Raw genomic sequence first — 27,522 nt, 5'->3', positions numbered from 1 at the left:
TTTCCAATTAAGTTGAAAATTGGTAGATGCCTAAAAATACTAAAAGAAACTTAACTAAAAAATAAAATAACAAAACTGACATCAACCATCCATTTTTTTGCGTGTTTATATTTTAGAAATTAGACTTCAAGATTTTCCGATTGCTTATGCATGTGATTACTCATTTGTACTTTCATGGCCAAATTCATAAGCGCCCCTAAACTTGTCCTGAGATTTCTCATGGCCACCTAAACTGATGTTTGTTTCAATTTGACACCTGAACCATTTCGGATTTGTACCACATAGACGCTTTTTTCACAATCAGTGCAAAATATGAAGTGTGTGTAGGCCACTAAGGGATGATGTGACAAAACGACGAATTAAATGAGGACACATGGCAGTTGGATTCAAAATACGGAAAAGGGCCAAATATACCCCTGTACTATGAGAAACGGGCCAAATATAACCCTCGTTATACTTTGGAGCCAAATATACCCTTGCTGTTATGCTTTGGGGTCAAATATACCCCTCATCCGTTAAAGTTGTCCATGATGGACATCCAATCTTACGTGGCTGCCACATATTTGATGAGGTGGATGTCACCTCAACACCTCCCAACCTATTTTACCCCTTCCCTCTCTTTATTCTTCCACCACTAAAACTTCCTTCCCCTGCACCGCCACTGCTACCATTACCGCCGCCACGTACATAAGTTTTTCCCCGGAATCCCTAAACCTGCCGACCTCTTAAAGCTTCAAGCTTAAGAAAGAGCACTGAGCACTAGAGATGCGCGCCAAGGATGCTACCTCACTTACAAATATTCAATCTTGCTTTCCTCAACTAGACCTTAAGGAGTCGTTTGGTGCATGGTATGGGCTGGGATATCCCAGCACTAATTTTTTGTACCGTTTTTGGTAAGAGGACTACAAGGTCATTCCGAGTGAGAATCTTATGACCCAATATAAGCTATTAGTGATGGATTTGGAGATAAGGAGGAGGAAGAAGAAGAGGGTCGTGGATGACCGATCGAGGATTAGGTGGGGTAGTTTGACTTTGTCTAGTGCTCTAGAGATGGAGGAGAAGTTAATGGCTATGGGAGCGTGGGATAGCAAGGGGGATACGAGCAGTATGTGGGATAGGACGGCCAATTGCATTAGGGAAGCAGCTAGAAAGGTATTGGAGGTCTCAAGAGGCCGCCATGGTGGGCACCAATGGGATTGGTGGTGGAATGGAGAAGTCCAAGGGAAGGTAGAAGCAAAGAAGTAGGCATATATAAAGTTGGTAGATAGCAAGGATGATGAAGAGAAGTGGACGAACAGGGAAAAGTATAAGATGGCGAGAAAAGAGGCGAAGTTGGCAGTTTCGGCGGTAAAACCGCAGCCTTTGAACTCCTTTATACAGAACTAGAGGACAGAAGTGGGGATAAAAAGCTGTTTAGGCTTGCCAAGGCGAGAGAGAGGAAGGCACCCGACTTGGATCAAGTGAAGTGCATCAAGGACGAGGATGGCAAAATGTTGGTACAGGAGGCCCACATTAGATAGAGATGGCAGTCATACTTTCATAAACTCTTGAACGAAAAAGGGGACAGAGACATTGTGTTGGGAGACTTGGAGCACTCTGATAGGCGTCGCGACTTTGGATATTGTAGGAGTATAAAGGTTGAGGAGGTTAAGGGAGCTATTCATAGGATGCGCGGGGAAGAGCGACCGGACCTGACAAGATTCCTGGGGAATTTTGGAAGAGTGCAGGCAGGGTAGGCTTGGAGTGGCTGACTAGGTTGTTTAATGTCATTTTCAAGACAGCGAAGATGCCCGAAGAATAGAGGTGGAGTACAATGATTCCCTTGTACAAGAACAAAGGCGACAATCAAAGCTGCAACAACTATAGAGGTATCAAGTTGCTAAGTCACACTATGAAAGTGTGGGAAAGGTGGTTGAGATGAGGGTGAGGAGAGGTGTGTCCATTTCAGAGAACCAGTTTGGATTCATGCCGGGGCGTTCGACTACAGAAACCATTCATATTGTGAAGAGATTGGTGGAGCAGTATAGGGAGCAGAAGAGGGACTTGCACATGGTATTCATTGACCTAGAAAAGGCTTACGACAAAGTGCCAAGAGAGGTCCTATGGAGATGCTCGGAGGCTAAAGGTGTACCTGTGGTGTACATTAGAGCGATAAAGGACATGTATGATGGAGCTAAGACCAGGGTAAAGACGGTAGGAGGAGACTCGGAGCACTTCTCTATTCTAATGGGGTTGCATCAGGGATCAGCTCTTAGCCCGTTTCTATTCGCCTTGGTGATGGATGAATTGACGCGACAAATACAAGGTGAGGTTCCTTGGTGTATATTGTTCGCGGATGACATAGTCCTGATTGACGAGACTCGCAGCGGAGTTAACGATAAACTGGAGGGCTGGAGACAGACGTTGGAGTCTAAAGGATTTAAATTGAGTAGGATCAAGATAGAATACTTGGAGTGCAGGTTCAGTGGCATACCGCATGAGGCTGACAAGGAATTAAGGCTTGGTACCCAGGCCATTCAAAAGAAAGGAATTTTCAAGTATCTTGGGTCTATTATACAGGGAGATGGGGATATCGACGATGATGTTTCACATCGTATTAGTGCAGGGTGGATGAAATGGAGGCTCGCCTCCAGAGTGCTGTGTGACAAGAAAATTCCACCAAAACCTAAAGGCAAGTTCTACAAAGTGGTGGTTAGACCTACTTTATTATACTAGGCGGAATATTGGCCAGTCAAGAACTTTCATGTTCAGAAGATGAAAGTTGCGGAAATGCGAATGTTGCGATGGATGTGTGGGCACACTAGGAGGGATAAAATTATGAATGAAGATATCCGGGACAAGGTGGGAGTGGCATCGGTGGAGGGCAAGATGCGAGAAGCGAGGCTGAGATGGTTTGGGCATGTGAAGAGAAGAGACACAGATGCTCCAGTGCGGAGGTGTGAGAGGCTGGCTATGGACGGTTTTAGGAGAGGTAAAGGGAGGCTGAAGAGGTATTGGGGAGAGGTGATTAGACAGGACATGGCACAGTTTCAGCTTACTGAGGACATGACCTTAGATAGGAGGTTGTGGAGGACTCAGATTAAGATAGAAGGCTAGGTTGCTTATCCTTTCACCCTAGTAGTTGTAGTTTTGCTCATTCGTTTATTGCCATTTGATTTCTGCTTATATTTGTTGGGCCTTTGTACTTTGGCTATCTTATTTATCTATGATAGCTAATGCTCCTTTCTTTCCGGACTGTTCTATCATGACTTTCTCGCTTTTGTTATTCCTCGTTTTCATATTGTTTTTGATATGCTTGTCCCTATCTGACTTTTTGTCTTGTTTTCCTCTCTTGAGCCGAGGGTCTTTCGGAAATAGCCGCCCTACCTTTCAAGGTGGGGTTTGGTCTGCGTACACTCTACCCTCCCCAGACCCCACATTGTGGGATTCTACTGGGCTTCTTTTTTGTTATTGTTGTTGTTGTTTGGTAGGACGTACAAATTTATCCTGAGATACATTAGTACCTCCTACCAAACACGGTACAAAATGAAGCATAATCCCAAGGGTGGGATATCCCACCTTATCCCACTTATCCCGAGATTATTTTATACCGTCTTTTAGGTGGTATAAAATAATCCCAAAAGGTGGGATAAATTAGTCCCGGGATTATAATCTGGGGATAATTTTGGCTACCTACCAAACGACCACTAAGGGTCAAACAGTTGCTGTAACTACTTTTATATATATGCCATTTCTTTTGATTCTTGCAATTTAATTTCCTTCCATTTAGCTCATTCTCTGACATTGTTTTGGGTTACATATAGTTGGCCTTGGAAAATCAGGGCCAGCTGCTACAAAGTTTGCTCTTGCTAGGGGCTCTTCAGTTATAGCCTTTGATCAAAATGACAATTTGGGATCAACATTTAAGGTACAATTTATGGTTAGTACAGTTTTTAGGATAAATTTATTTTGATGTTAGTAAAAAAGATGTCCATGATTTTATGCAGCTAAATGGTTGGTCGGATCAGAAAGATGCTGATTTGAAGACAATTAATTTTGGTAATTTTGACAATAAGCTTCTGAAAGAGGCAGATATAGTAGTTGTTTATCCTGGAGTTCCCCTCGAAAAGTGTGGGCTTTTCTCTATGGTGTGTTCGGTAAGCACAATTAGTATGATTTAGGGGTTGATACGTTAAATCGATATTTGATTTTGGTTATGTACGGAAGAGAGATGATCGTGGTGGCGGTGACTGTGGCAATGGTGGTGGAGGGGAAGGAAATTTTAGTGGTGGAAGAAGGGGAGGGGTAAAATGGGTTAGGGTGTTGAGGTGGCGTGCCACATGGCACCCACCTCATAAAATGTTAGTGCCACGTAGGATCGGATATTCATCATGGACAACTTTAACGGATGAGGGGTATATTTGACCCCAAAGTATAACAATAAGGGTATATTTGGCCCCAAAGTATAAAAAAGGGTATATTTGACCCTTTTCTCATAGTACAAGGCTATATTTGGCCCAAAATAATTACTATTAAAAAATGAGTTGTGGTTTTTTTATGGCTTAATACCTAGATGGACCCTTAAACTTGACATGTTTTGTAAGATAGGCATATAAACTTATAAGGTGACCAGATAGACACTTAAACTTACTCAAAGTGTATTTTTCAAGTTTTTCAGTTGTTTTGAAAACAAAAACTATATTTTTCAAACACTCACAATTTTCATGGCCAAACAAGCCCTAAATATATCACAAAATATTTTTTTTAAAATGCAAAAATAAGGCAAACGCATATACATGAGACTATAAATGTGCACTTAAACCAATAAATACTCGCTAATCGCAATTTTGCAGCTTTCAATTAACTCGGATTTTTTTTTTTACACTTGAATAATTAAAAAACAATAACTTTAACCAATAAAAATCCTTAAAAAAAGAAATTTCAAATTAAGAAATTTCTAAGTTCAGTATTTCAAGTGTAAAAGAAATTTCAAATTAAGAAAACTGTAAAGCCGAGAAGAAAATCCTTAAAAAAAAGAAATTTCTTAATTTGAAATTTCTTTTTTTAAGGATTTTTATTGGTTAAAGTTATTGTTTTTTAATTATTCAAGTGTAAAAAAAAATCCGAGTTAATTGAAAGCTGCAAAATTGCGATTAGCGAGTATTTATTGGTTTAAGTGCACATTTATAGTCTCATGTATATGCGTTTGCCTTATTTTTGCATTTTAAAAAAAATATTTTGTGATATATTTAGGGCTTGTTTGGCCATGAAAATTGTGAGTGTTTGAAAAATATAGTTTTTGTTTTCAAAACAACTGAAAAACTTGAAAAATACACTTTGAGTAAGTTTAAGTGTCTATCTGGTCACCTTATAAGTTTATATGCCTATCTTACAAAACATGCCAAGTTTAAGGGTCCATCTGGGTATTAAGCCTTTTTTTATTAAAACAATGTTATTTTAAACCTATTTAACTCATTAAAGAAGTAGTTAAAAAAAATGAAGGACCCCACCACAACACCACGTCAAATCCACTACCATCGGCCGCTGTTCCCCCACCCCTAGCCGCCGTTCCTCCACCCCACCAACAATTATTCTCCTTTTCTTCCTTATCAACCCAAACTTTTCTACACCCCCATCCCCACCCACCCAACACAACCCTACCCTTCTTCTTCCCCGCAAAACCATTCCCGACGTTCCATCAACTCAACAACCCATTTTTATTCTTCCTACACCTGATATCGTCGCCGGTTGACTGCCAAAATCCGGCTAAAACAGCCATACCAACCCTTTTCCGGATGGCCTTCAAGTTGTTCCCTTTTTTTTCACTAAATTTCCACCAACTTTCTTTGCAGATCTGAAAAGTGTGAATATTAGCTAAATCTTTCATGGATATTAGCCGGAAATTTTATCTCCGACGAACCTTTTTGTTCATCTATTTAATCTAACATTCTAATTTAATATTTGCATAATAGTTTATGGATAAAGGACTTACTATTTTAAGGATGAATTAATGGAGTTATGAGAAAAGTAATTTTTCATAAAATATGTGGGATATAACAGAGAGATGTGGTGGCTAAAATAGTGGTTTGAAAAGCAAATAGAGGACCCACGCTAAAATGGTGGTTTGCAAAGCAAAAGACCACCTGAAAGAGAATAAGAAAGAGAAACAAGTTATTTGAAAAGCAAAATAAATGAAAAATAAGAAGAAAGGAAAAAATTAATTAAGAAATACTAAAATAAGATTTTATCAGATAACCTACGCGCCTATTGTACGTGCAGTTCAGTTTATGTGCTATGTGGGCAAAAAGTGTCTATGTTGTATAAATTCGGAGTGATTTAGGTGTCAAATTAGAACAAGCGTCAGTTTAGGTGGTCATGAGAAATTTCAGGACAAGTTTAGGGGCCGCTTATGACTTTGGCCTACTTTCATATTGTTTGTTCGCATGCCTACTTGCTTATGCCTTATATGAAATTTGCATTTAGTATTTACACGCTAATTATTTATTATTTTAAATAATTAGGATTAGCATCTGGTTAATAATTAATTTTAGTTCGGAAGGAATTGCCTTTACGAGGATTTCGAAGGGTATCTCACACCTTTCCATCGATTTAGTTTGAATTCTTACTTAGTTCTTTAGGTTCCGTACACCTTATGACCTTAATGGAGTTGGCGAAATTAGCAATAATATAGGTGGCCCAACAGACATGGAGTCAAACCTCTCTATAGCAGCATCGTCGGGTTCGGAATTTTTTTGCTGCTATAGCGAATGACTGTTATATCAGCATCGACATCTAAATAATATTTTGCTATTATAATAAAAAACAAAAAGATGCATAAAATCTAATTTTTTTAATCTTTAATTGTCAAATCCTAAGCTTAATAACACTTTGTATAACGAAAAGAAATCTTTTAATGATGAAAATATATATTCATTTGTCATAAATAGTATATTGAAGTATCCAAATATTTGGTCAAAATATGTAGACCTATTATTGGTAATCTTTGAGATTCTATTTGTATAAAGATTATTAATCATTATAATACCAAAAAAAGAAGATAGCTGTTATAGAGGGATCATTTTACAAAGAGCGTACTGTTATAAAGATGGTTGTTGCTGTTATAGGTAAAAAACAGTTATAGAAAGGTAAAATATAATACAAAAAATTGATTCCGAAAAAAAATTAGGTATTATAGAGAGGTGTTATATGAAGATGTGGTTTTAGAGATGTTGGACTTTAGTCGTTAACGTAAGAAATGAGTACCATTTTACACGTGAGGCAGAGAAATGTAAGGATTTATTCTTAAGTCATTTCAAAATAGCTGGAAATCAAACTTTCCTAAAAAACGAGTTCTACAAAAATGAATTTTAAAAAGATTTACTTACTGGTGCTATTCTGTCTATTCCTACATATATCAAGCTTGGAAAAGATCTCAATTCACAAAGAAACATTGATGATGGCTCTGCGTTTCATTAAATTCATTTGGAAGAATTTACGTAAGGGATCTTTAACATGTATACAGTAATACAGATAACTTAGAGAATTTTCACGTTATTAATGTAATTTTCTGTAACAATTTGTGTAGATCTTGCTTATTTTACAGGTAAGTAGGTCTACTTATTACGGACACTTGCTTGTAGTAAGCTTTTAGGTGTTGAATAATATTTAAGATATTTAATTGACAGTATCAATGTATAAATAGTAAACTTGGAGTAAGTAACACTTGTAAAGTGAGTCTCTACGATGGAGGAATTCACTTTAGAATCCAAGACTAGGATTTATTGAATCGAATAATTGCTTTCTTAGCTTCCACTCTTGTTATTTCGATTCCAACAAATTCACCTCTCAATTCTTACGTTCCATCCCACTTAGTATTAAATCTTGGTTCATTCATGCTAATTGACACATTTTTTTTTTTTTAGCTAAATCGACTACAAATTTATTTCACACACTATTTTAGAAATTGTGGATCTTTGAACTATTCAAAGCATTAGGAGCGGTGGCGGAGCCAAAAATTTGGTTAAGGGTGTTTAGACTATAAAGTGATTTTTTTTTCTATGAGTGGGTGTGCCAAAATTTTTAAATCAAAATAAATGATATTTAGTTTTGTCATTCCCTTCGTAATTTATCCTCGGAGAATTATTCAAGCATTATCCAAGCACTAAAATTTGAAATGTGTTTTTGAGCTTTCCCTAAAAGTTAGTTGAGCAAAAAAAATTGCTCAAGGGAGTCCAGTTAAAAGAATGAACAGGCACTACAACAACAAAAGAGAATAACGAAAGAATAAGAAAAGAGCAAATGAGGAAATCATCTTTTGACGGCGTCCGACGAGTTAACGGTGAGGTTTCAAACTAACTTTCTTGAGTAATTAAAAGTCAAGCCAAACGCACTTTATTTTTAAATAAAACTAATAAGCTTATTTGGTTCACGTGATGTGAAAAACATCAATAAGTTCAAAAATAATATTTTCGTAAATATAATCGAGCACTTTCAGGTAAATGTATTAATACTATATTAATGAAATCATAAATATAATTTTTTATTTGATTTAAAGTTTATATTGAACTGTAACTTTAGTTATCAAATTTTCTCATAAGAGAAAAATTAAAAAGGTATGAGTGAAGCCTTTCTGGTTTATTATTTTTAATTAAGACAAACATTTTAGAAAGAATACGTATAACAATAGAAAGTAAAAGAGGGAGGGCCTATTGGCGACATAAGTGTGCCTTTTGAGTTGAATGCAGTGCTTGTGAGACAAGCTTCGTTTTTAGTTTAAAAAGGCGAAAAAGTTGCTTCAATGAGGCCTCGAACCCGCAGCACGGTACTATAATTGAATACCCTTAACCACTAAGCTGCAGCACATAATTATTCAAGTATGTTCACTGTGAAATATATAACCAAAATATTACAAAATTTTACCAGCGACGGTTGTTCGGATAACCACCCTGGGCATAAGGTGGCTCCGCCCCCGACTGGGAGAAGAAAAATGAGATACACCTTGAGGCTCACATGTGGGTTTTGTTTCTTGAGATTTACGCACCAAGCGCCCGGTTATGCGCTTTAGACACCCTCATTTACGCACCAAGTGCCCGGTTGTGCGCTTTAGACACCCTTATGCTCAACATTCGGGACTCATCCAACTGTTCCTAAGCCAAATAATGTGTTGAATTACTTATTTGCACTATTCATCTATACAAATATAAGATCGAGAGCAACTTAGATTGCTAAAATTTATATCTTCACTTTCTATTAGTTTTCAGGTTTTAATTCTATCTCTCAAAATCATCAAACTTTTATTAATTTACTATTTGAAAGCAGTTCTGTATTTATTCATAAAGGATTGATGTTTTAAATTATACAATTAACAAAGTTTATTCATTATTTAACTTATATGTAGTTTCATAACATTTTTAAGAAATTGTGATTTTGTAATTGTTTGAAAGTTAAGAAGTTAACACTATTGCATTGTTTATTCTTATTACTACATGCTAGTTATGAGTTTCTTTAGTCCATTTTAATTTTCTTAAATTTTGATATTCTTTCTATATTTTGTGTTATTATGTTGTTTCACTAATTTATATTAAGATTAATGGGGCTTACACTCCATTTCTCGGGACTTGCACCCCACATCATAATAGGTGAAATTTCTCATCTCATATAGAGGCGGATCCAAGATTTAAACTCTATGGGTTCAACCTTTAATTCTTAGTTTGAACTCATTGTATTTTAAAAGTTACGGATTCATGTCTACTATTTATTGCAATTTTAATAAATCCTTGCATATAAATTAATGTTCCGCATTGCAGAAAATTGATATGAGAAAATTTTAATAAATCCTTGCACATATATATATTCATCATATTGATATGAGAAAATTACAGCTTATAGTATTTTTCGTATAGTTTTTGAATATCTAACTTTTAATTTTAATATATTAAATCAATATCCAAGTTAGCTCGGAATTGACTCTCGAAAAGTGAAAGATACCAATTATTTTGGGATTGAGGAAGAAATAATTAGACTTATATTGGATAACCCATTTTTGGGATAGAGGGTGAACGATACCAATTATTTTTAGTTATTAAACTTATATTGGCTAACCCATTTTTGGGAAAATTTACGGTATTCAAGTAATAAAAAAAATATTTGATGCTACAAATTGTCGTATAATGACGTTAATGAAGTTAACTTATAAATAAAGATAGCATGTCAAATTAAATAAATAAAAGTCTTGATATGACGAAATACTTTTGTAGATGTTTCTTCAATTAAATCATACAAAAGGAATTGAAAAGTTAATGAAATTATATGTTTTTCTTACTTTAATATTTCCTTTTCCATAAAAAAAAATGTTAAGTAATGATGTATTTTTTATTTATTCTTAATTTAATTTATTTTCTTAAGTAATATATATTGTAGTTTCTTAAATGTGTATGCAGTTTTAGTATTTCACGTTTAACTAACCATTTGTCCAAAATTATAAAAAACGTTGATTATCTCCTCTTTTGTAAAAAATTTCAATATCTGAAAGATCAATCTCGCTTGCAATTATTTATTATTATTATTATTTGGAGGATAACTGTATTTTTTTAATTACTTTTTTCTAATATTTTTAGCTATATATGATTAGGCATGTACTAAGATAGAAAGTGAATGTCACGATGATATTTTGACTTGTCTATAATAAATTTTATTGGAAAAAAATAATTTGAAACAAGTTTAATAATCATTTCCACATAAGAAAGACAACAAACTTTTGGACCAATTTTAAATTTGGTTGAATAAATAGATTTTGTAGTGTCAGTATCATATTTTCCACATCATCACTCCTTGTATCATTTAAAAATCCCATATAGTTATTCAAATTTATCAAAATATGTAAAAACTTGCAAGGTAATTAAAGCTTCAATTACGGGTAAAATGCACAAATGACTAGGAAAAATATTCAATTCATAAAGTTGGTAATACAGAGAAGAGTTGGGGATTTCATACATGCATTAGGTTTGTTGTTCAGTGTATTTAACAATAAAGAAAGATAATTAAATTTTCAGAATGTTGTTTCGTTTAAAGCTTCAAAAAATAGTTTTTTGAATTGCATTGAGATGCATTGCAGAGTAAAATAGAATACTCCCAGTCTCCCACCATTCACTTTTACTAGTCCACTTTTGACTTTACAGGTCATTTAAGAATTAATAAATGAAGTATATATTTTACTATAATACCCATATTAATTAGTGTATTGTCTCATTGAATTTGGAGAATGATTAGGAAATGAATAATTAATGTAATGATTAGGAAATGAATAATTAATGTTAAGGGTAAAATAAAAATAAAAATGTGCCTTTCCTCGATATGCTAAAGTGATCAAGTAAAAATGAAAATTTATTTTTAATATAGTGGACAAGTAAAAGTGAACGGATGGAATAGAATAAAACAATCAAGAACATACGCTCAATCAAGTTAAGGCATCAATTAAGTGAGAGTTAAGCTGGCAATTAATGGTTTCATCTTGTGATTAGCGAAAAAGAACTTTTAGATTAACAACCGCAACACCGCAATAATCGCCAAAATCATGTCTTTCTTTTTCACGAAAAAAAGAAGTAACGTGTGTGCTTTCTTCTTAAAGTCAATGACGAACGGATATAACTATTTTCTTTCAATTTTTGGTTGAATGAGAGACTTTAGGGCTTGTTTGGAAAGCCACCCATGTAATTGAAATTTGGTGTAATTACACAATTTGACATGTTAATGTGTTTTTTAAGAGGCAAGAAATACGTAAAAATTATGAAGGATATAGAATAAGATTAGATTCATAATATAATTAAATAAGAGAACATAATTTTTTCATAAAACTTAATAATGTTATTAATATAACGGAGAAAACTTGTCCTTATAAGCTTATTACATAAAATTAGAAAAGATTGAGGTTTATATAGGAATTGGAAAAAGGCTCAAATATGTCACTGAACTACGAAATGGCTCATATATGCCACTTGTAAAATTATGGGTTTAGATAATGCAACATGACAAAATCTGGTGGTAGTAGTAGAGTTCTATTAATGAGTAATGGCATACATGACCCAAAATGGTCACAATTGTGGCATTTTTGAGCTCAACTATTAATGAGTGGCATGAATGAGCCTTTTCTGATAACTTGATGACATATTTGAGCCTTTTCTGATAACTTGATGACATATTTGAGCCTTTTCAATTTAAATAATAATTGGTTTCCAATTTTAAATTTGTCTTTGTAGAAAAACTATTTACCTAGGTTACAACTCAATATCATATGGTTGATTTTCATAGCTAAGTTACCGGAAGGTATCAAAAAGACCTATACACCCAATTCTAATTCCCTTTAGCTTTCCAAACAGGCTCTAAATGAATGAGGAAACAAAGACTACATATATTAATGGCATAATATATAAACAGGTCCTCAAACTTGGCCTCAGCTAACAAGTATGTCTTCCAGCTTTGAGTTACACAAGTAAGCACCTTAACTTGTCTCCACTTTGTCAGTTGAACAATTTAACTTACAAAATGATCATCTAGACAACTTCAAAATTTATGTGTCACGTCAGTGCCATGTCAGCATTTGTGTTTACGTGTTCAACTTTATACAAGTTGAGGTGCCTACTTATGCACATTCAAAGTTGGAACTTGCCAGTTGAGGCCAAGTTTGACGACCAGTTTATGTATTACACCTATATTAATGAAAGTAAATACACTAACAAATATCCCCAGTGAGTTCCAATGTTTTGAATTATATCCCTAGTACATAAATTACTAGTAATAACATCTGTTACTGAAAGTGCTATTTATTTTAGAGGTAATTAAACTAGCTAGCTTTTGAAATTTGTTCCAAAAGAACTATTTAAACATTAAAATAAGGAATAATTTTAGAGACCTACCTCCACGTTTACCTTTATTTCTCTGACCTTTCTTATGATTTGACACATCACACTTCAGTTATTTAAATAAATTGTGAATAGACACAATACTTTACGACATTCTTTGTCCCAATTTATGTTGACGATGTTTAACTAACATGAAATTTAAGAGAAAAAAGAAAAACTTTAAAACTTGTGTAACATGCCAGGATTATTCTTGTGGCTGTAACATCATGTCATTAATAGTATAATTAAAAACTTAATATCACCACCAAAGTTGTAGTGATGGGATTGTTCCTCTCTTAACCAGAGTCTCGGGTTCGAGTTGTGACTGTGAGTATGAAAAAAAATTCTTGGGAGGGAGTGCTTCCCCAGAAATGGGCCTTACACGACACGAATCCCGATATAGTCGGGCTTCAATGCGGATACACAACACTGGGTGAGAAACCAAAAAAAGCTTAATATCAAATGGTTTTTAACCTAGAAATTAAATGTGTCTATTTTTAAATAAACTAAAAAGAAACCGTATCATGTAAAATGAGACAGAGAAAGTGATAGACAATATAGTTGTTAAAAAATTAGAAAAATTAATTGATCAATCAATTATTCCTCAGTTTTAATAATAACTTAGTTAATGTAAAACTGCAAGAGATTGCATATTGTGAGATGAAAGCAAGACTCGGATTTGATCAAGTCTTTCTCTGTTTGGGAAAGAGAAAAAAACAAGACCTTACTGACGTTCGTCAAGTCTTTTGGACGCACTAGAGGAATTCCTTTTCTACTTACAAACTTTAGGGGAACAACACTTATAGCGGCTCCCAAAATAATAGCCGAAAAATTGTATATGTTTTATATAATTTATTGTATGTATATATATACAATTTTTTTTTATATAATTTATGTATGTTGTATACAAAAAATATACATATTTATACACTTTGTGGCTAGCAGATGTAAATAACTTCGGTCGACCAGCCAATTTTGAACTCCGCTTTGGTCATGTCTTTGGGGCCTCTTAAGGGTTGTTTTGGTTGTTAAATACGAAGAGGATAAGGAGAAGTATGATTTAGATTCCCCTCCTACTTATTTAATTTGGTGTTTAATCACCCAGATTATGCTCATAAGAACTATTTTATCCTCCGCAACTACCCCTCTACCACTATTTAATCAGGTCATTCAAAAGAAGCTAAATTGGATTGAATTAATTTGATATTTTAACATTAAAATTTATATATTTGAAAACTATATGAAAAGTAATATAAATTGCAACTTTTCTCATATCAATTTGGTGAAAAAATATATCTTAAAATGATGGTCAAATTTCATACCATTTGATGTTATACATACGAAAAATACGTAGTAACACCCCTATTTATAATAGTTTTTAAACTTACTTTAGACATAAACTAGAATATCTATTTTCATAGGAATTTTACTATGTAACTACTAATATATTATAGAACGTACTTCTTGAACAGAGGAAACAATAAAACAATCTTTATTAATTAAGGATGTTATAATAATCTTTCTTCTTTCCGAGTATTTTGTAAGCAATGGCGAAAATGATTATCGGAATCTTTTTTACTGTTTAATGTGAAAACTTAGTAAAGTTGTTTTCTTCTTTCTTTCTTTCCAATTGTGTTCCAACTAATATATATTTTTATATAGAGATAGTTGATAGAATGAACGAAAAAAGATTTTCTGTCAGATTAAAGCTAGCTAGGCCTCAAGAAAAGGAATTTAAAAAGACCATGAAGACCAAAAAGAAGATCAATTGATCACTATTTAAAGTCTCAGAGCCCCCATTGTAACAAGCCAAGCCTAGTTGATCTTTCTAATTATTTCTACACCCCTACTAATGGAGAAAGTCTTCACTTCATTTCTTTTGTTGTTTCACTTGGTTGTGGCTAGTTTAGCCATGACTCATGCAAACATTTCTACTGATCAATCAGCTCTTCTTTCATTAAAATCTCAAATCATTTCAGACCCCTTTCACTTGTTGGATGAAAGTTGGTCTCCAGCTACTTCTGTTTGTCATTGGATTGGAGTCACTTGTGGTTCTCGCCACCAGAGAGTGACATCACTGAATATTTCCAACATGGGTCTCACAGGCAGAATTTCCCCTGATTTTGGAAATCTCACATTTCTTGTTTCTCTTGACCTGAGTAGCAACAATTTCTATGGCAATTTGCCTCAAGAAATGGCACATCTGCGTCGATTAAGGTTTCTTAATTTTGGTGTTAATAACTTCAGCGGGAAGGCTCCGTCATGGTTTGGGGTCTTAAACCAACTTCAAGTTCTGACTCTAAGGAATAATAGTTTCAATGGTGTCATCCCTTCGCTATTTTCTAATATTTCCACGCTTCAAACTTTAGATTTGAGATTCAATTCCTTAGGGGGCCAGATCCCAAAAGAGATTGGAAAACTTCAAAACCTAAAAAAACTGTACATAGAATCTAATGAACTTACAGGTTCTATACCATTCTCGATCTTCAACATTTCTGGAATTGAAGTCATTGCATTTACAAATAATACCTTATCAGGAAATCTTCCTGCTGATATGTGTGATTATCTTCCAATGCTTAGAGACCTTCACCTAAGTATAAACGAGCTACGTGGTCATATGCCTATAAGCTTGCCAAATTGTTCGAAACTTTAAATATTGGCTTTAGCTATGAACGAGTTTGACGGACCCATACTTAGTGAAATTTGGCATTTAAGTAATTTGCAGAAAATTCAGCTCGGATTTAACCATTTCGAAGGTGTGGCGTTGAATGATAGATTTTCTTTTAAATAACTTCTTCCTGAAAAAAATTCCATTACGCACAAATTATATTTTATATTTTTGGCAGGGACAATTCCACAAGAAATCGGGATTCATGGTAATTTGGTGCATTTATCGATACAGAGTAACCAGCTTACCGGTCGTATCCCACTCTCCATATTCAATATCTCATCACTGCAAAGTTTGATTCTGGCAGAGAACAATCTCTTTGGACCCTTGCCAGGGGAGGTTGGCAACTTGACCAAATTGCAGACTCTATTTCTTACGGATAATATGCTAACAGGTACGTCCATAGTGACCAGGGGTGGGGAAATTTAAGTTATTGGAGCTAGCTTGCTATGAGTGAACTAACAAAGTAAAATAATTACTAGCCGTTTCTTAGTTATTTCTACATACATACTTTTGCAGGTGAAATACCGAAAGGCGTGAGCAATCTCATTGATTTGGTTAAAATTAATTTGGGTTTGAACAAATTTGTTGATTCACTTCCCATGGAGATCTTCAACATAACAGGGATGAGAGTGATTGAACTTTTAGGGAATAATCTGACAGGAACCCTCCCATTAAACATAGGTTCTATGTTACCCAACATTGAAGGTCTTTTTCTAAGTAGCATGCATCTTTTTGGGACTATACCTCATTCTTTGTCCAACTGTTCCAAACTCATTTATCTAGACCTTGGTAATAATAGACTCACCGGTTTGATTTCCAACTCTCTTGGATATTTGACTCATCTAAAGTACCTATTCTTGGATGGAAACTATTTAATAAGCGACACTACGTTAAGCTTCTTGACTTCCTTGTCAAATTGGAGAGATTTAAAATCACTTCAATTATCTGGGAATCCTCTAAATGGTGTGCTTCCAATCTCCTTAGGAAACCTTTCTGGTACTTCTCTTCTACACTTCAAAGCTTCTAATTGCATAATTAAAGGGGAGATACCAAGAGAAATTGGGAACTTAAGCAGCCTAATAGACCTCGATCTTTCTGGAAATGATTTAATTGGATCAATTCCCACAACAATTAGCAACTTGAGATTCCTTCAGCTCTTTAACTTGAGTCATAACAAGCTCTCTGGATTTATTGGAGACGATTTATGTAAATTGCAGAACTTGGGCTATTTACACTTGACCGAAAATCAACTTTCAGGGTCTCTTCCTAATTGTTTGGGGAACTTAACTTCCCTTCAGGAGATATTTCTAGGTTTTAACAAATTGCATTCAAACATACCAGCAAGCTTAGGAAACCTCAAAAATCTCTTGAAGCTAGACTTATCCTCAAACAACTTGGATGGCTCTTTACCTCAAGAAATTGGAAACCTAAAGGCTGCAATATATTTGAATCTATCAATGAATACACTCTCAAATGGAATTCCTAGAGAAATTGGTGGCTTGCAAAATCTAATACAACTTTCTTTGAGAGACAACAAATTGCAAGGATCAATACCTGGCTCAATGAGCAGCATGTCAGCTTTGGAATTTCTAGATCTTTCTCATAATAATGTTTCAGGATCAATTCCAAAGTCTTTGGAGAAGCTTCTAAATCTCAAGTATTTCAACGTCTCTTTCAATAAGTTGGTTGGTGAAATCCCATCCGACGGTCCTTTCAAGAACCTCTCTGGTCAATCTTTCATTTCCAATGAAGAATTGTGTGGTTCTCCAAGATTTCATGTTCCATCATGCCACAATAGTACTTCAAAGCATAGATCCAAAAGGAGAAAAGTACTTGTTATATTTCTACTGGCTGGAATTGCACTTGTTCTATTAGTTCCTATCGTTTTTGTGCTTGTATGGATAAGGTTTATAAGAGGTAAAAGAAATGATCCTCGACAAACATTTGATTCATCTTATGTCGTCTCAACAAGAGGAAGAATTTCATACTATGAATTACTCCAAGCAACTAATTCACTCAGCGAGAGCAATTTGATTGGTTCAGGGAGTTTTGGCTCTGTTTACAAAGGCATCCTCAGAGATGGGACTCTTATTGCAGCTAAAGTGTTCAATCTCCAATTGCAAGCAGCTTTTAGGAGCTTTGATACAGAATGCCAAGTTTTGCGCAACCTTCGCCATAGGAATCTTACCAAGGTCATCACTAGTTGTTCCAACCTTGAATTTAAGGCTTTAGTACTCCAGTACATGCCTAATGGGAGCCTCGATAAGTGGTTGTACTCGCACAACTACTTCTTAGACATCAAGCATAGGCTGAGTATAATGATAGATGTGGCGTGTGCGTTGGAATATCTCCACCATGGTTTTCCATTGCTTGTGATTCACTGTGATTTGAAGCCTAGTAACGTCTTGTTGGATGAGGACATGGTTGCCCACCTAAGTGACTTTGGCATTTCAAAACTGCTTTCTGAAGATAAGAGTGCTTCGTACACTAAAACTTTAGCAACATTGGGTTATATTGCACCAGGTAAGTAATTTCGTAATTGCTTTTGAATATTTCTCTTAACTATTTTCAACTAGCAATGCTGAATTTAAGAATTAACTAATCGTAGAATATGGACTGGAGGGATTGGTGTCAACAAAATACGATGTTTATAGTTATGGGATTATGTTGATGGAAACATTTACAAGGACAAAGCCTAGTGATGAAATGTTTGATGGAGCTCTTAGCTTGAAGCAATGGGTGAGAAATTCACTCCCACATTCAGTAACGGAAGTTGTCGACGCCAACTTAATAACGCCACGGGATAATTACTTAGAGAGAAAGTTAGATTGTGTGGTATCCACCATGAATGTGGCATTGGATTGTTGTGTTGAATCTCCTAGAGGAAGGATCGACATGAAAGATGTTGTAGCGAGGTTAAAGATGATCCAGATTCAACTTCTTGCATGTTGAGCAAGTTCCTATTAGAAACTTTGCTTCCAAATCATCTCATGTGTAACAAATGTTTGCAATAATATTTAGCTTCAAATAGGCTATAGTTTTGTGTATTTCGTAACATAGAGAATTAATGGCATGTACAGTCAAACCTCTCTATAACAGCATTATTGGGTCCGAAATTTTTTGACTGCTATAGCGAATGACTATTATACACCTACAACAGCATTGACATTTAAATAACATTTCGTTGTTATAGGCAAGAAAGATCAATAAAATCTAATTTTTCAATTTTAATTGCCAAATCTTAAGCTTAATCACACTTTGTATAATGAAGGAAAATCTTTTAATGATGAAAATATATATTCATATATAATATTCTTTATCATATATAGTGTACTAAAGTATCAAAATATTTGTTCAAAATCTCTACAGGTTTTTTGTGGTGACTATTCAAATTTTATTACCAAAAGTGTCAATGTACAACACAAGAGAAAAGAGAAAAAAACATAATCAAAACACAAAACTGTCTTACACCATTAGGACAAGCCTTAACTGGTGACTGTCTACTCTACCACTATTCTTCCTATTCATACTCAGCTAGACAGGATAAGTATTGCAGCTGACCACACACTGCTTCAGTCCAGCATGCAAATTACCTCTCACAAGCACTTCTTGTATTATTTTCTTGACAATAATATCTCCAGTTCTCCTTTGGCTTTGGAATGATCTATGATTCCTTTCTATCCATAGTTCATATATAGCAGCTGCAAGAGTCATTCTATATATTGTAGCAATGCATCACTTCCCATTAAAACCAGATTCACAATATAGTAGTTCATCCTTCCAAGGCAATGCACTCCTATTAATACCTTACCAGACCAACATTTTCTCCTATACATAAGCTGATATGGAGCACTTGAAGAACATATGGTCTATATTTTCAATTTCCATACCACACAGTGCACATAATGGGCTAAGTGGCATTCCCCAACTAATCAGTCTATCTTGCCAGTGGAGGTTGGCAACTTGACCAAATTGCAGTTTCTACTACTTGATGAAAATATGCTTACAGGTATATTGCACTAGCTTATGTGCTATTCCTTAATCATTTCTACATACACATATTGACAGGTGAAATACCGAAAGAAGTGAGCAATCTCATTGAGTTGTTACTGTTTTGTGGATTGTGCAAAAGTTAAAATAAAGTTACCCAATTCAGAGTTTAGTACGTAATAAGTGTCACAATTTCTGTTTCTGTGCAGTGGAATACACCACCTTTGGGTTATTATAAATTGGATACAAATGATGCGTTAACAATGGACAACCAGGTTAGAGTTGATCCACTACACCAAAAGAGGTTTTTAATGGCAATTAATTTCCCTTTTAGCGGCAATATTTAGTGCAGCTAAAACATTTACCGGCAATTGATTAAATGTCATGCAATCCAGTGTCGCTAAAGCCTCTAGTGGCTTTTATTCTGAATGCTGGTAAAGACCCATATTATTGCCGCTAAAAACAATTGCTTTTAGTGGCATTTATTAGCGGCAATTACTATAGCCACTAAAAGCAACCTTAGAAATGTTTTATCCAACATATTTTGCAGCTTTTGTTATTGCGGGTAACAATTCAATATGCTACTAAAGAAGACTTGTTTCTCGGCCATAAATTCATCTTATTCGACGTATTTAACCAAACATTATTTTATAACATAAAAAAACAAAATCACAAGAACTATCAAACTTGAACCTCTGCATGTTTTATTGAGCGTTTACAGCTTTACAAGATTTTACTGTACTATCTTAAAGAAATTGTTACTCCGATACTTCACATTTGTGTCGCACAGAACTTGTACCTTTCATGAATCCAGAATCAGCAATTTGAAATATGAAAAGCAGAATAAACAACTTTGATTGCATAAGAACTCCAACTAAATCTAACTGTCTGGATTTTAGTTTTTGAGCTTCTCGGCTTCAAAATTTCTCAAAGCAGAAGAACTCAGTTTGTCTCCACTAGATTCTTCTGATAGTGGATCCACAACTTCTATCTGCAGAGTACTATTCTAGAAATACATTCTGACAACCTGCACCCATGAACAGACTGATTTAAGGCACAAAGAAACGAAGCAGATTTAAGCCATGACGATCGCGATAGTGTGAGGGCAACACTTTTTAAGCTTATGAATCTCCAACCCATCCCTCAGTTAAAGTTCTTTGTCAAAATCTTAGTACTATCTACATTGCTTGTGGAAACAACCCGCAAGTTCTGTAAAGAATTAACAGGAACCAGTTTCATATCCACAGATTATATAGTGCATTTCTGATATTGAAAGACAAAGAAAACCCTTCCATAGGAAAACTTCCAAAGGGCCCATCAACATGGATTGTTCCCCAAAGATCATTGTTAGAAACATCACTGCAGTAATACTGAAAAAGAATCACTCAAGCAGAAACCGACACCATATTCGTTGATTGTTTTTTCTGTTTCTTGGTAAATATGAAGACAGCAAGCATGAACTCGAAACAGAACTTACAATACTTTAATGTTGGGAGGGTCGTGAGTTCCCTTGGAATTGAACCAGTTAGTTTCTTGTTGTTTAACCGCCAATAGTCATAACTCAAGAAAAAAGTTCAGTCTTTATAGCATCAAATGTCTGTTCAAAATTCCAAAAGTGAATGGTATTACCTCAGATTTTGAAGGTACTCGTTGAACCACTTTTTGGATCCCTTTGAAGCTCTTTGGTGCTGTACAGGATCAGAGAGGAACCAAGTGCGTCAAGCGGTCGCTGGCTTAGTCTTCTTCTCCAAAGCAACGCCATTCTCGACAGCACCACCGGTGGTGCCTTCTGCATCACTATCATACTTGCCATAGAGCCTTTGGCAGTGGCGGAGCCAGGAATTTGGTAAAGGGTGTGCAAATTTTCTTCTCACTTGTGTTAAGGGTGTGCAAAATTAAATATATACTCATAGTAGCTAACATTTAACCTATGTACACCGCGTAATTTTTCAACGACGGGTGTGCACCTGACTACCCTTCGCCGAAGGTGGCTCTTCCCATGGCCTTTGGGACTCAACTATACGCTCGTATCCCTCCTCCGCATTGCTTGATCGATCGGAAAACATCACCAGAACTTAGTGGCTGGTTTAGTTCTGATCTTCTGCTCCCCCTCAATGCGATATTCTTGGCGAGAAGCCTGTAGTTCTTTCATTTCCCCTCTAACTTGCTGCAACATTTCCTGCATTTGTGAACATTGCACAGTTTCAGCTCTCACTTGTTCTACGATCGTTCGCCCTATAACCTCGCAACGCCCTGAGCATTTATTTTCCTCGAGTGGCATATGTCCTGTTTTTATGAAAGAAGGGCGCAAAAACTGTCTCTTCAGTTCAAAACTCAGAAGATAATTGCCATTAGTAAAGCTAGTTATAGAATGACATTAGTTTCTATCTAAACAGCCTTGGTGACAGTGCTTATGGTAAAACCCAGTGGTGGCAGGGTTTCTGATAAGAATATGATTATGGAATAGAAAGTTCAGAAAGTTAAATGATAATACAAGCTAATGCTCAATTTGTTAGTATTAGTGGTTTCATTTCAGCAAGGTGAATTTTTTCCCCAATCCATTGCCATGGTCTTTGTTTTCCCCTGGTGTTACTGTGGTCTTCTTTTATTGAATTTTCTATCAGTCATTTCATCAAACACCTTGCACTCAAATGGGAGTTGCTCACTTTATTAGTATTCATAGTGCTTTAGTTTCAGCCAAAGGTGAATTTTTTTATTTTTTTATTTTCACAATCCATTCTCAAAGCAAACTTCTTTTCTCTCTCTTCTCTCTCCTCCACCATCAACGGTAACATCTCCCTCCCCCCACCCCACCTGCCACCACATCCGGCGATCAGACCGCGTCCGGCGACCAGGTAACTCCGGCGATCAGGTAACGCCGACCTCTTTTCCGGCCAAATCTACTTTTTTTCTCTTTCTTTCTTTCCTTTTCTTCTTCTTCTCTTCTTCTTCTCATTCTCTTCTCCATTTCCCCTTTTTTATCTGCTCTTGGCGCTGCTAGAACACAACTGCGTCATCGCCAGAGACTTTTTCCGGCACCATTTTCCGGCCAGCCCTCTCTCTCTCCTTTTTTCTCTTTTCTCTTTTTTCTTTTTCTTTTCTTGTTCCCCCTCTTCTCTGCTCCTGTTTCAGGACTCTGTGAAAATAATTCCGGCAGTGAACAGTGAACAGTAACTCCGGCAGTGAACAGTGAACAGTGAACAGTACTCGGACGTTGAACAGTGTTTTCCTGCGGCGATCAGGTTCATTTCAACTGGAGTTGGTACCTCCGGTTGCCATATTCATTATTTGTCCATACACTTGTAGTTACATATTTTGCTAACTTTAGACTTTTGAATAGTTTATTAGTTCATACTCATTTTCGTGGCTTTACTTAGTGATGGTAGACTAGGGTCATGTTCTCGTTCAGGGACGGGGGCGAGGGTTAGGAGAGGTAAGTGGGTTAAAGGAGCGTCTAGGTTGAGAGTAGGATCTTGGAACATTGGAACGTTAACGGGGAAGTCCATAGAGCTAGTTAAGATTCTTCAGAAGAGGAAGATTAATATAGCTTGTATCCAAGAGACCAAATGGGTAAGTCCTAAAGCTAAGGAGGTAGACGGGTATAAGTTGTATTTCTCTGGTAGGTCGAAGTATAGAAATGGGGTGGGCATTTTAGTAGATAGTGAATTAAGGGATCAGGTGGTAGAGGTTAGGAGAGTCACTGATAGGATGATGTCGATTAAGGTGGTTGTTGAAGGACTCACTTTGAACATTATTAGTGTATATGCGCCGCAAGCGGGCTTAGGCGACGAGGAGAAGAGGCGCTTTTGAGAGGATTTGGATGAATTAGTGGGAGGCATACCGCCTACTGAGAAGCTATTCGTGGGAGGTGATTTCAATGGACACATCGGACCTATTTTGGGAGGTTATGATGATGTGCATGGAGGCTTTGGCTTCGGGGACAGGAATGGAGGAGGAGTCTCACTTTTGGATTTTGCAAGAGCTTTTGGATTGGTGATAGCCAATTCGAGTTTCCCAAAGAAGGAGGAACACTTGGTAACCTTCCGTAGTTCGGTGGCTAAGACTCAAATTGACTTTTTACTCCTTAGGAAGGATGATAAAGGTCTGTGCAAGGATTGTAAGGTCATCCCGAGCGAATATGTTACAACCCGACATAAGCTCTCGGTGATGGATTTAGCGATCAAGATGACGAGGAAGAAGAGGGTCGTGGAGGACCGACCTAGGATCAGATGGGGGAGTTTGACCACTATTAATGCCCTGGAGATGGGAGAGAAATTGAAGGATATGGGGGCCTGGGATAGTAGTGGGGATGCGACCAGTATGTGGGATAAGACGGCTAATTGCATTAGGGTGGTAGAAAGGGAAGTGTTGGGGGTCTCGACAGGTAGTCGTGGTCAGCATCGAGGGGACTGGTGGTGGAATGGAGAAGTTCAAGGGAAGGTGGAAGCAAAGAAGGTGGCGTATGCGAAGTTGATAGAAATCAAGGATGAGGTGGAGAAGTGGACGAATACAGAACTTTATAAGATGGCGAGAAAGGAGGCGAAGTTGGCGGTTTCGACGGCAAAAACGGCAGCTTTTGAACGCATGTATGCTGACCTAGAAGAGAAAGGAGGGGAACAGAAATTGTTCAGGCTAACTAAGGCAAGGGAGAGAAAGGCACGTGATGTGGATCAAGTAAAATGCATCAAGGACGAGCATGGCAAAGTATTGCTAGAGGAAACTGTCATTAGACGGAGATGGCAGTCATACTTCTCCAAACTCTTGAATGAAGAAGGGGACAGAGACATTGTGTTGGGTGATTTAGAACATACAGAAAGGCGTCGCGACTTTGGCTATTGCAGGAGTATTGAGGTTGACGAGGTTAAGGGTGCTGTTCGTAGGATGCGCAGGGGAAGAGCAACCGGACCTGATGAGATTCCGGGGGAATTTTGGAAGAGCGCGGCCCTAGAAGGTTTGGAGTGGCTGACTAGGTTGTTTAATGTCATCTTTAAGACGACATTGATGCCCGAAGAATGGAGGGCGAGTGTAATGATCCCTCTATACAAGAATAAGGGAGATATCCAGAGTTGCAACAACTATAGAGGTATCAAGCTGCTAAGCCATACTATGAAAGTGTGGGAAAGGGTGGTGGAGATGAGGGTGAGGAGAGGTGTGTCTATTTCAGAAAACCAGTTCGGATTTATGCCGGGACGTTCAACTACAGAAGCCATCCATCTTATGAGAAGGTTGGTGGAGCAGTATAGGGAGAGGAAGAGGGACTTACACATGGTATTCATCGACCTAGAAAAGGCTTATGACAAAGTTCCAAGACAGATCCTATGGAAATGCTTGGAGGCTAAAAGTGTACCTGTGGCGTACATTAGGGTGATCAAGGACATGTATGAGGGAGCCAAAACCAGGGTGAGGACAGTAGGAGGAGACTCAGAGCACTTTCCAGTTGTGATGGGGTTGCATCAAGGATCAGCTCTTAGTTCGTTTTTATTTGCCTTGGTGATGGATGGATTGACAAGGCAAATTCAAGGTGAGGTGCCATGGTGTATGCTTTTCGCGGACGACATAGTCCTGATTGACGAGACTCGTAGCGGAGTTAACGCTAAGCTGGAGTGTTGGAGACATACTCTAGAGTCTAAAGGGTTTACGCTGAGTAGGACCAAGACAGAGTACTTGGAGTGTAAGTTCAGTGAAGCAACTCAGGAGGCTGACTTGGAAGTAAGGCTTGGTACCCAGGCCATCCAGAAGAAAAGTAGTTTCAAGTACCTTGGGTCTATTGTGCAAGGAAGCGGGGAGATTGACGATGATGTCACACATCGTATTGGGCCAGGGTGGATGAAATGGAGGCTTGCTTCTGGAGTACTATGTGACAAAAAGGTGCCACCAAAACTTAAGGGCAAGTTCTACAAAGTGGTGGTTAGACCGACTATGCTGTATGGGGCGGAGTGTTGGCCAGTTAAGATCTCTCACGTTCAAAAGATGAAAGTTGCCGAGATGAGAATGTTGAGATGGATGTGTGGCCCCACCAGGAGTGACAGGATTAGGAATGAGGATATTCGGGATAAGGTGGGGGTGGCCTCGGTGGAAGACAAGATGCGAGAAGCGAGATTGAGATGGTTTGGGCATGTGAAGAGGAGAGATACAGATGCCCCAGTGCGGAGGTGTGAGAGGTTGGCCATGGATGGTTTCAGAAGAGGCAGGGGTAGGCCGAAGAAGTATTGGGGAGAGGTAATTAGACACGACATGGCGCAATTACAGCTTACCGAGGACATGACCTTAGATAGGAGGGTTTGGAGGACCCAAATTAGGGTAGAAGGCTAGTAGATAGTCTCGTTATCTGTTCTTATTAGTAGTCGCATTATTGCAATATAATTTCTTGTGCTCTGATTTCTGTTATTATCTGTTATTATGTGTTATTTCCTGTGCTTTGGTTATCCTGTGTCATCTGCTCTGATTTCTGCTATTATCGGTTATTTTCTGTGCTCTGATTATCCTGTATTATCTGTGTCGCTTGCATTATTTCATTTTCATATCGCTTTAAATCTCTTATCCGAATCTCTTAACCTTATCTAACCGTATCTGACTTCTTTTTATGCTTTTATTGAGCCGGGGGTCTTTCGGAAACAGCCGTCCTACCTTGGTAGGAGTCAGGTCTGCGTACACTCTACCCTCCCTAGACCCTACGATGTGGGATTTCACTGGGTTGTTGTTGTTGTTGTTGTTGTTGTTGTTGTTGTTGTTGTTGTTGTTGTTGTTGTTGTTATTCTCAAAGCAAACACATAAAATCCAGATCAGAATGGCTAATTTAGTTATCTACATTCATATGGAAAACATCTACAATTTCTATATTTATTTCAGATCTCAATGAAAATCCGACGTGTAATTTGCCCTAATTTGAAGAACAGTAAGAAGCACCAACAAAAATCAAACTCAAAACCTAAAAAATATTGCAAATATAAATTAAAGTCAACTCAAACAGTAGCTGAGATTTTCTGTGAGTGGAGCCGCCATTGATGTAGCAGAGAGAAACTTAGAGAGCAGCGAAGAATTTGGGTGAGGACACGACGAAAGGAGAGTTGTGCTGTCTAATTTTATCTCTATTTGGTTTGTTTTGCTTTTGTTCAAACTAAATTGGTAGTTGAGGTTAGGGGTGGGGTTCGGTTCTTCGGTTCGATTTTATTAAATTTCGGTTTTAATTTTTTAAAGGTGGATACTGAATACCGAACCAAACTTGTTCGGTTCGGTTCTTTCAGTTTCGGTTTTTTGAAATTTATTTCGGTTCGGTTTCGATTTTTTCAATTCGTTTTTTTTGTATGACATTAGAAGCGATTCCGTTTACACTAATTCATTCCATTTACACTAATTCATATTCTCAAAAGCAACAAAACATAAAACTAACAAATTAAAATCAAAATCAAACAAACAGGATACACAAGAATAGAAAATTATAACCATAATATAGGATTACTAGGTGTTATATACATACAGTAAGAATAATTAAAAAAACACATAAAGAACATACATTAATCCTTAAGACACATCCTAGTCACCTTTCTTTGTTAAGGATATTTGATTTTCTCAACTGAAGTGGAAAATTAGGGATACAAAAGCAAAAGAGAGCTTATTACAATTGAGGTTTTTTTGGGCTTAAACTTAATGAGTCTGGATTATTTTAATTTTTTTGGGTAATGTATAAATTTCGGTTCTTCGGTTCGATTTCATCAAAGTTCGGTTTGGCTATTTCGGTTTCGATTTTTTGAAGGTGAACACCAAACACCGAACCAAATTAGTTCGGTTCGGTTCAGTTAGGTCCGATTTTTCGGTTTTCGGTATTTATGCCCAACCCTAGTTGAGGTGGATATATTTGTGAATTCAGATGAAGAGAAAAGAGATGAAGCAGAAATATTTATGGCCAACTTCTAGGGACAACTACATAATTCTCCCGGTGCTATGAAACTGATAGGTGATTAAAAAAAAAAAACTCGTTTTTACTTG

At 36.7% G+C, this 27,522-nt stretch overlaps 2 protein-coding genes across 2 annotated transcripts; both read left to right on the top strand.

The window, feature by feature from the left end:
• The first annotated feature begins 14,719 nt into the window (after positions 1 to 14,719).
• Positions 14,720 to 15,551, top strand: LOC132608744 (LRR receptor-like serine/threonine-protein kinase EFR). Its single transcript, XM_060322476.1, has one exon. It carries the CDS (start codon positions 14,728 to 14,730, stop codon positions 15,526 to 15,528), a length of 801 nt encoding a protein of 266 aa, XP_060178459.1. The 5' UTR covers positions 14,720 to 14,727; the 3' UTR covers positions 15,529 to 15,551.
• On the top strand, positions 15,544 to 18,640 carry LOC132612312 (receptor kinase-like protein Xa21). The gene is made up of 4 exons (XM_060326608.1): positions 15,544 to 15,631; positions 15,722 to 15,937; positions 16,063 to 18,069; positions 18,155 to 18,640. Exons 1-4 carry the CDS (start codon positions 15,544 to 15,546, stop codon positions 18,496 to 18,498), a joined length of 2,655 nt encoding a protein of 884 aa, XP_060182591.1. The 3' UTR covers positions 18,499 to 18,640.
• Positions 18,641 to 27,522: the final 8,882 nt, after the last annotated feature.

This window comes from Lycium barbarum, chromosome 9, assembly GCF_019175385.1.
Source record: "Lycium barbarum isolate Lr01 chromosome 9, ASM1917538v2, whole genome shotgun sequence".
NCBI lineage: Eukaryota > Viridiplantae > Streptophyta > Magnoliopsida > Solanales > Solanaceae > Lycium > Lycium barbarum.
The sequence above is the reverse complement of the archived record's forward strand: the minus strand, read 5'-3'. Positions and strand labels throughout refer to the sequence as shown.

Bases quoted from the DNA above. Each gene is read 5' to 3' on its own strand.
- LOC132608744 (XM_060322476.1), top strand. From the start codon at position 14,728: ATGGAGAAAGTCTTCACTTCATTTCTTTTGTTGTTTCACTTGGTTGTG.
- LOC132612312 (XM_060326608.1), top strand. From the start codon at position 15,544: ATGAACGAGTTTGACGGACCCATACTTAGTGAAATTTGGCATTTAAGT. The intron at 15,632-15,721 runs GTGTGGCGTTGA...TATTTTTGGCAG, and splicing joins CGGATTTAACCATTTCGAAG to GGACAATTCCACAAGAAATC. The intron at 15,938-16,062 runs GTACGTCCATAG...ATACTTTTGCAG, and splicing joins TACGGATAATATGCTAACAG to GTGAAATACCGAAAGGCGTG.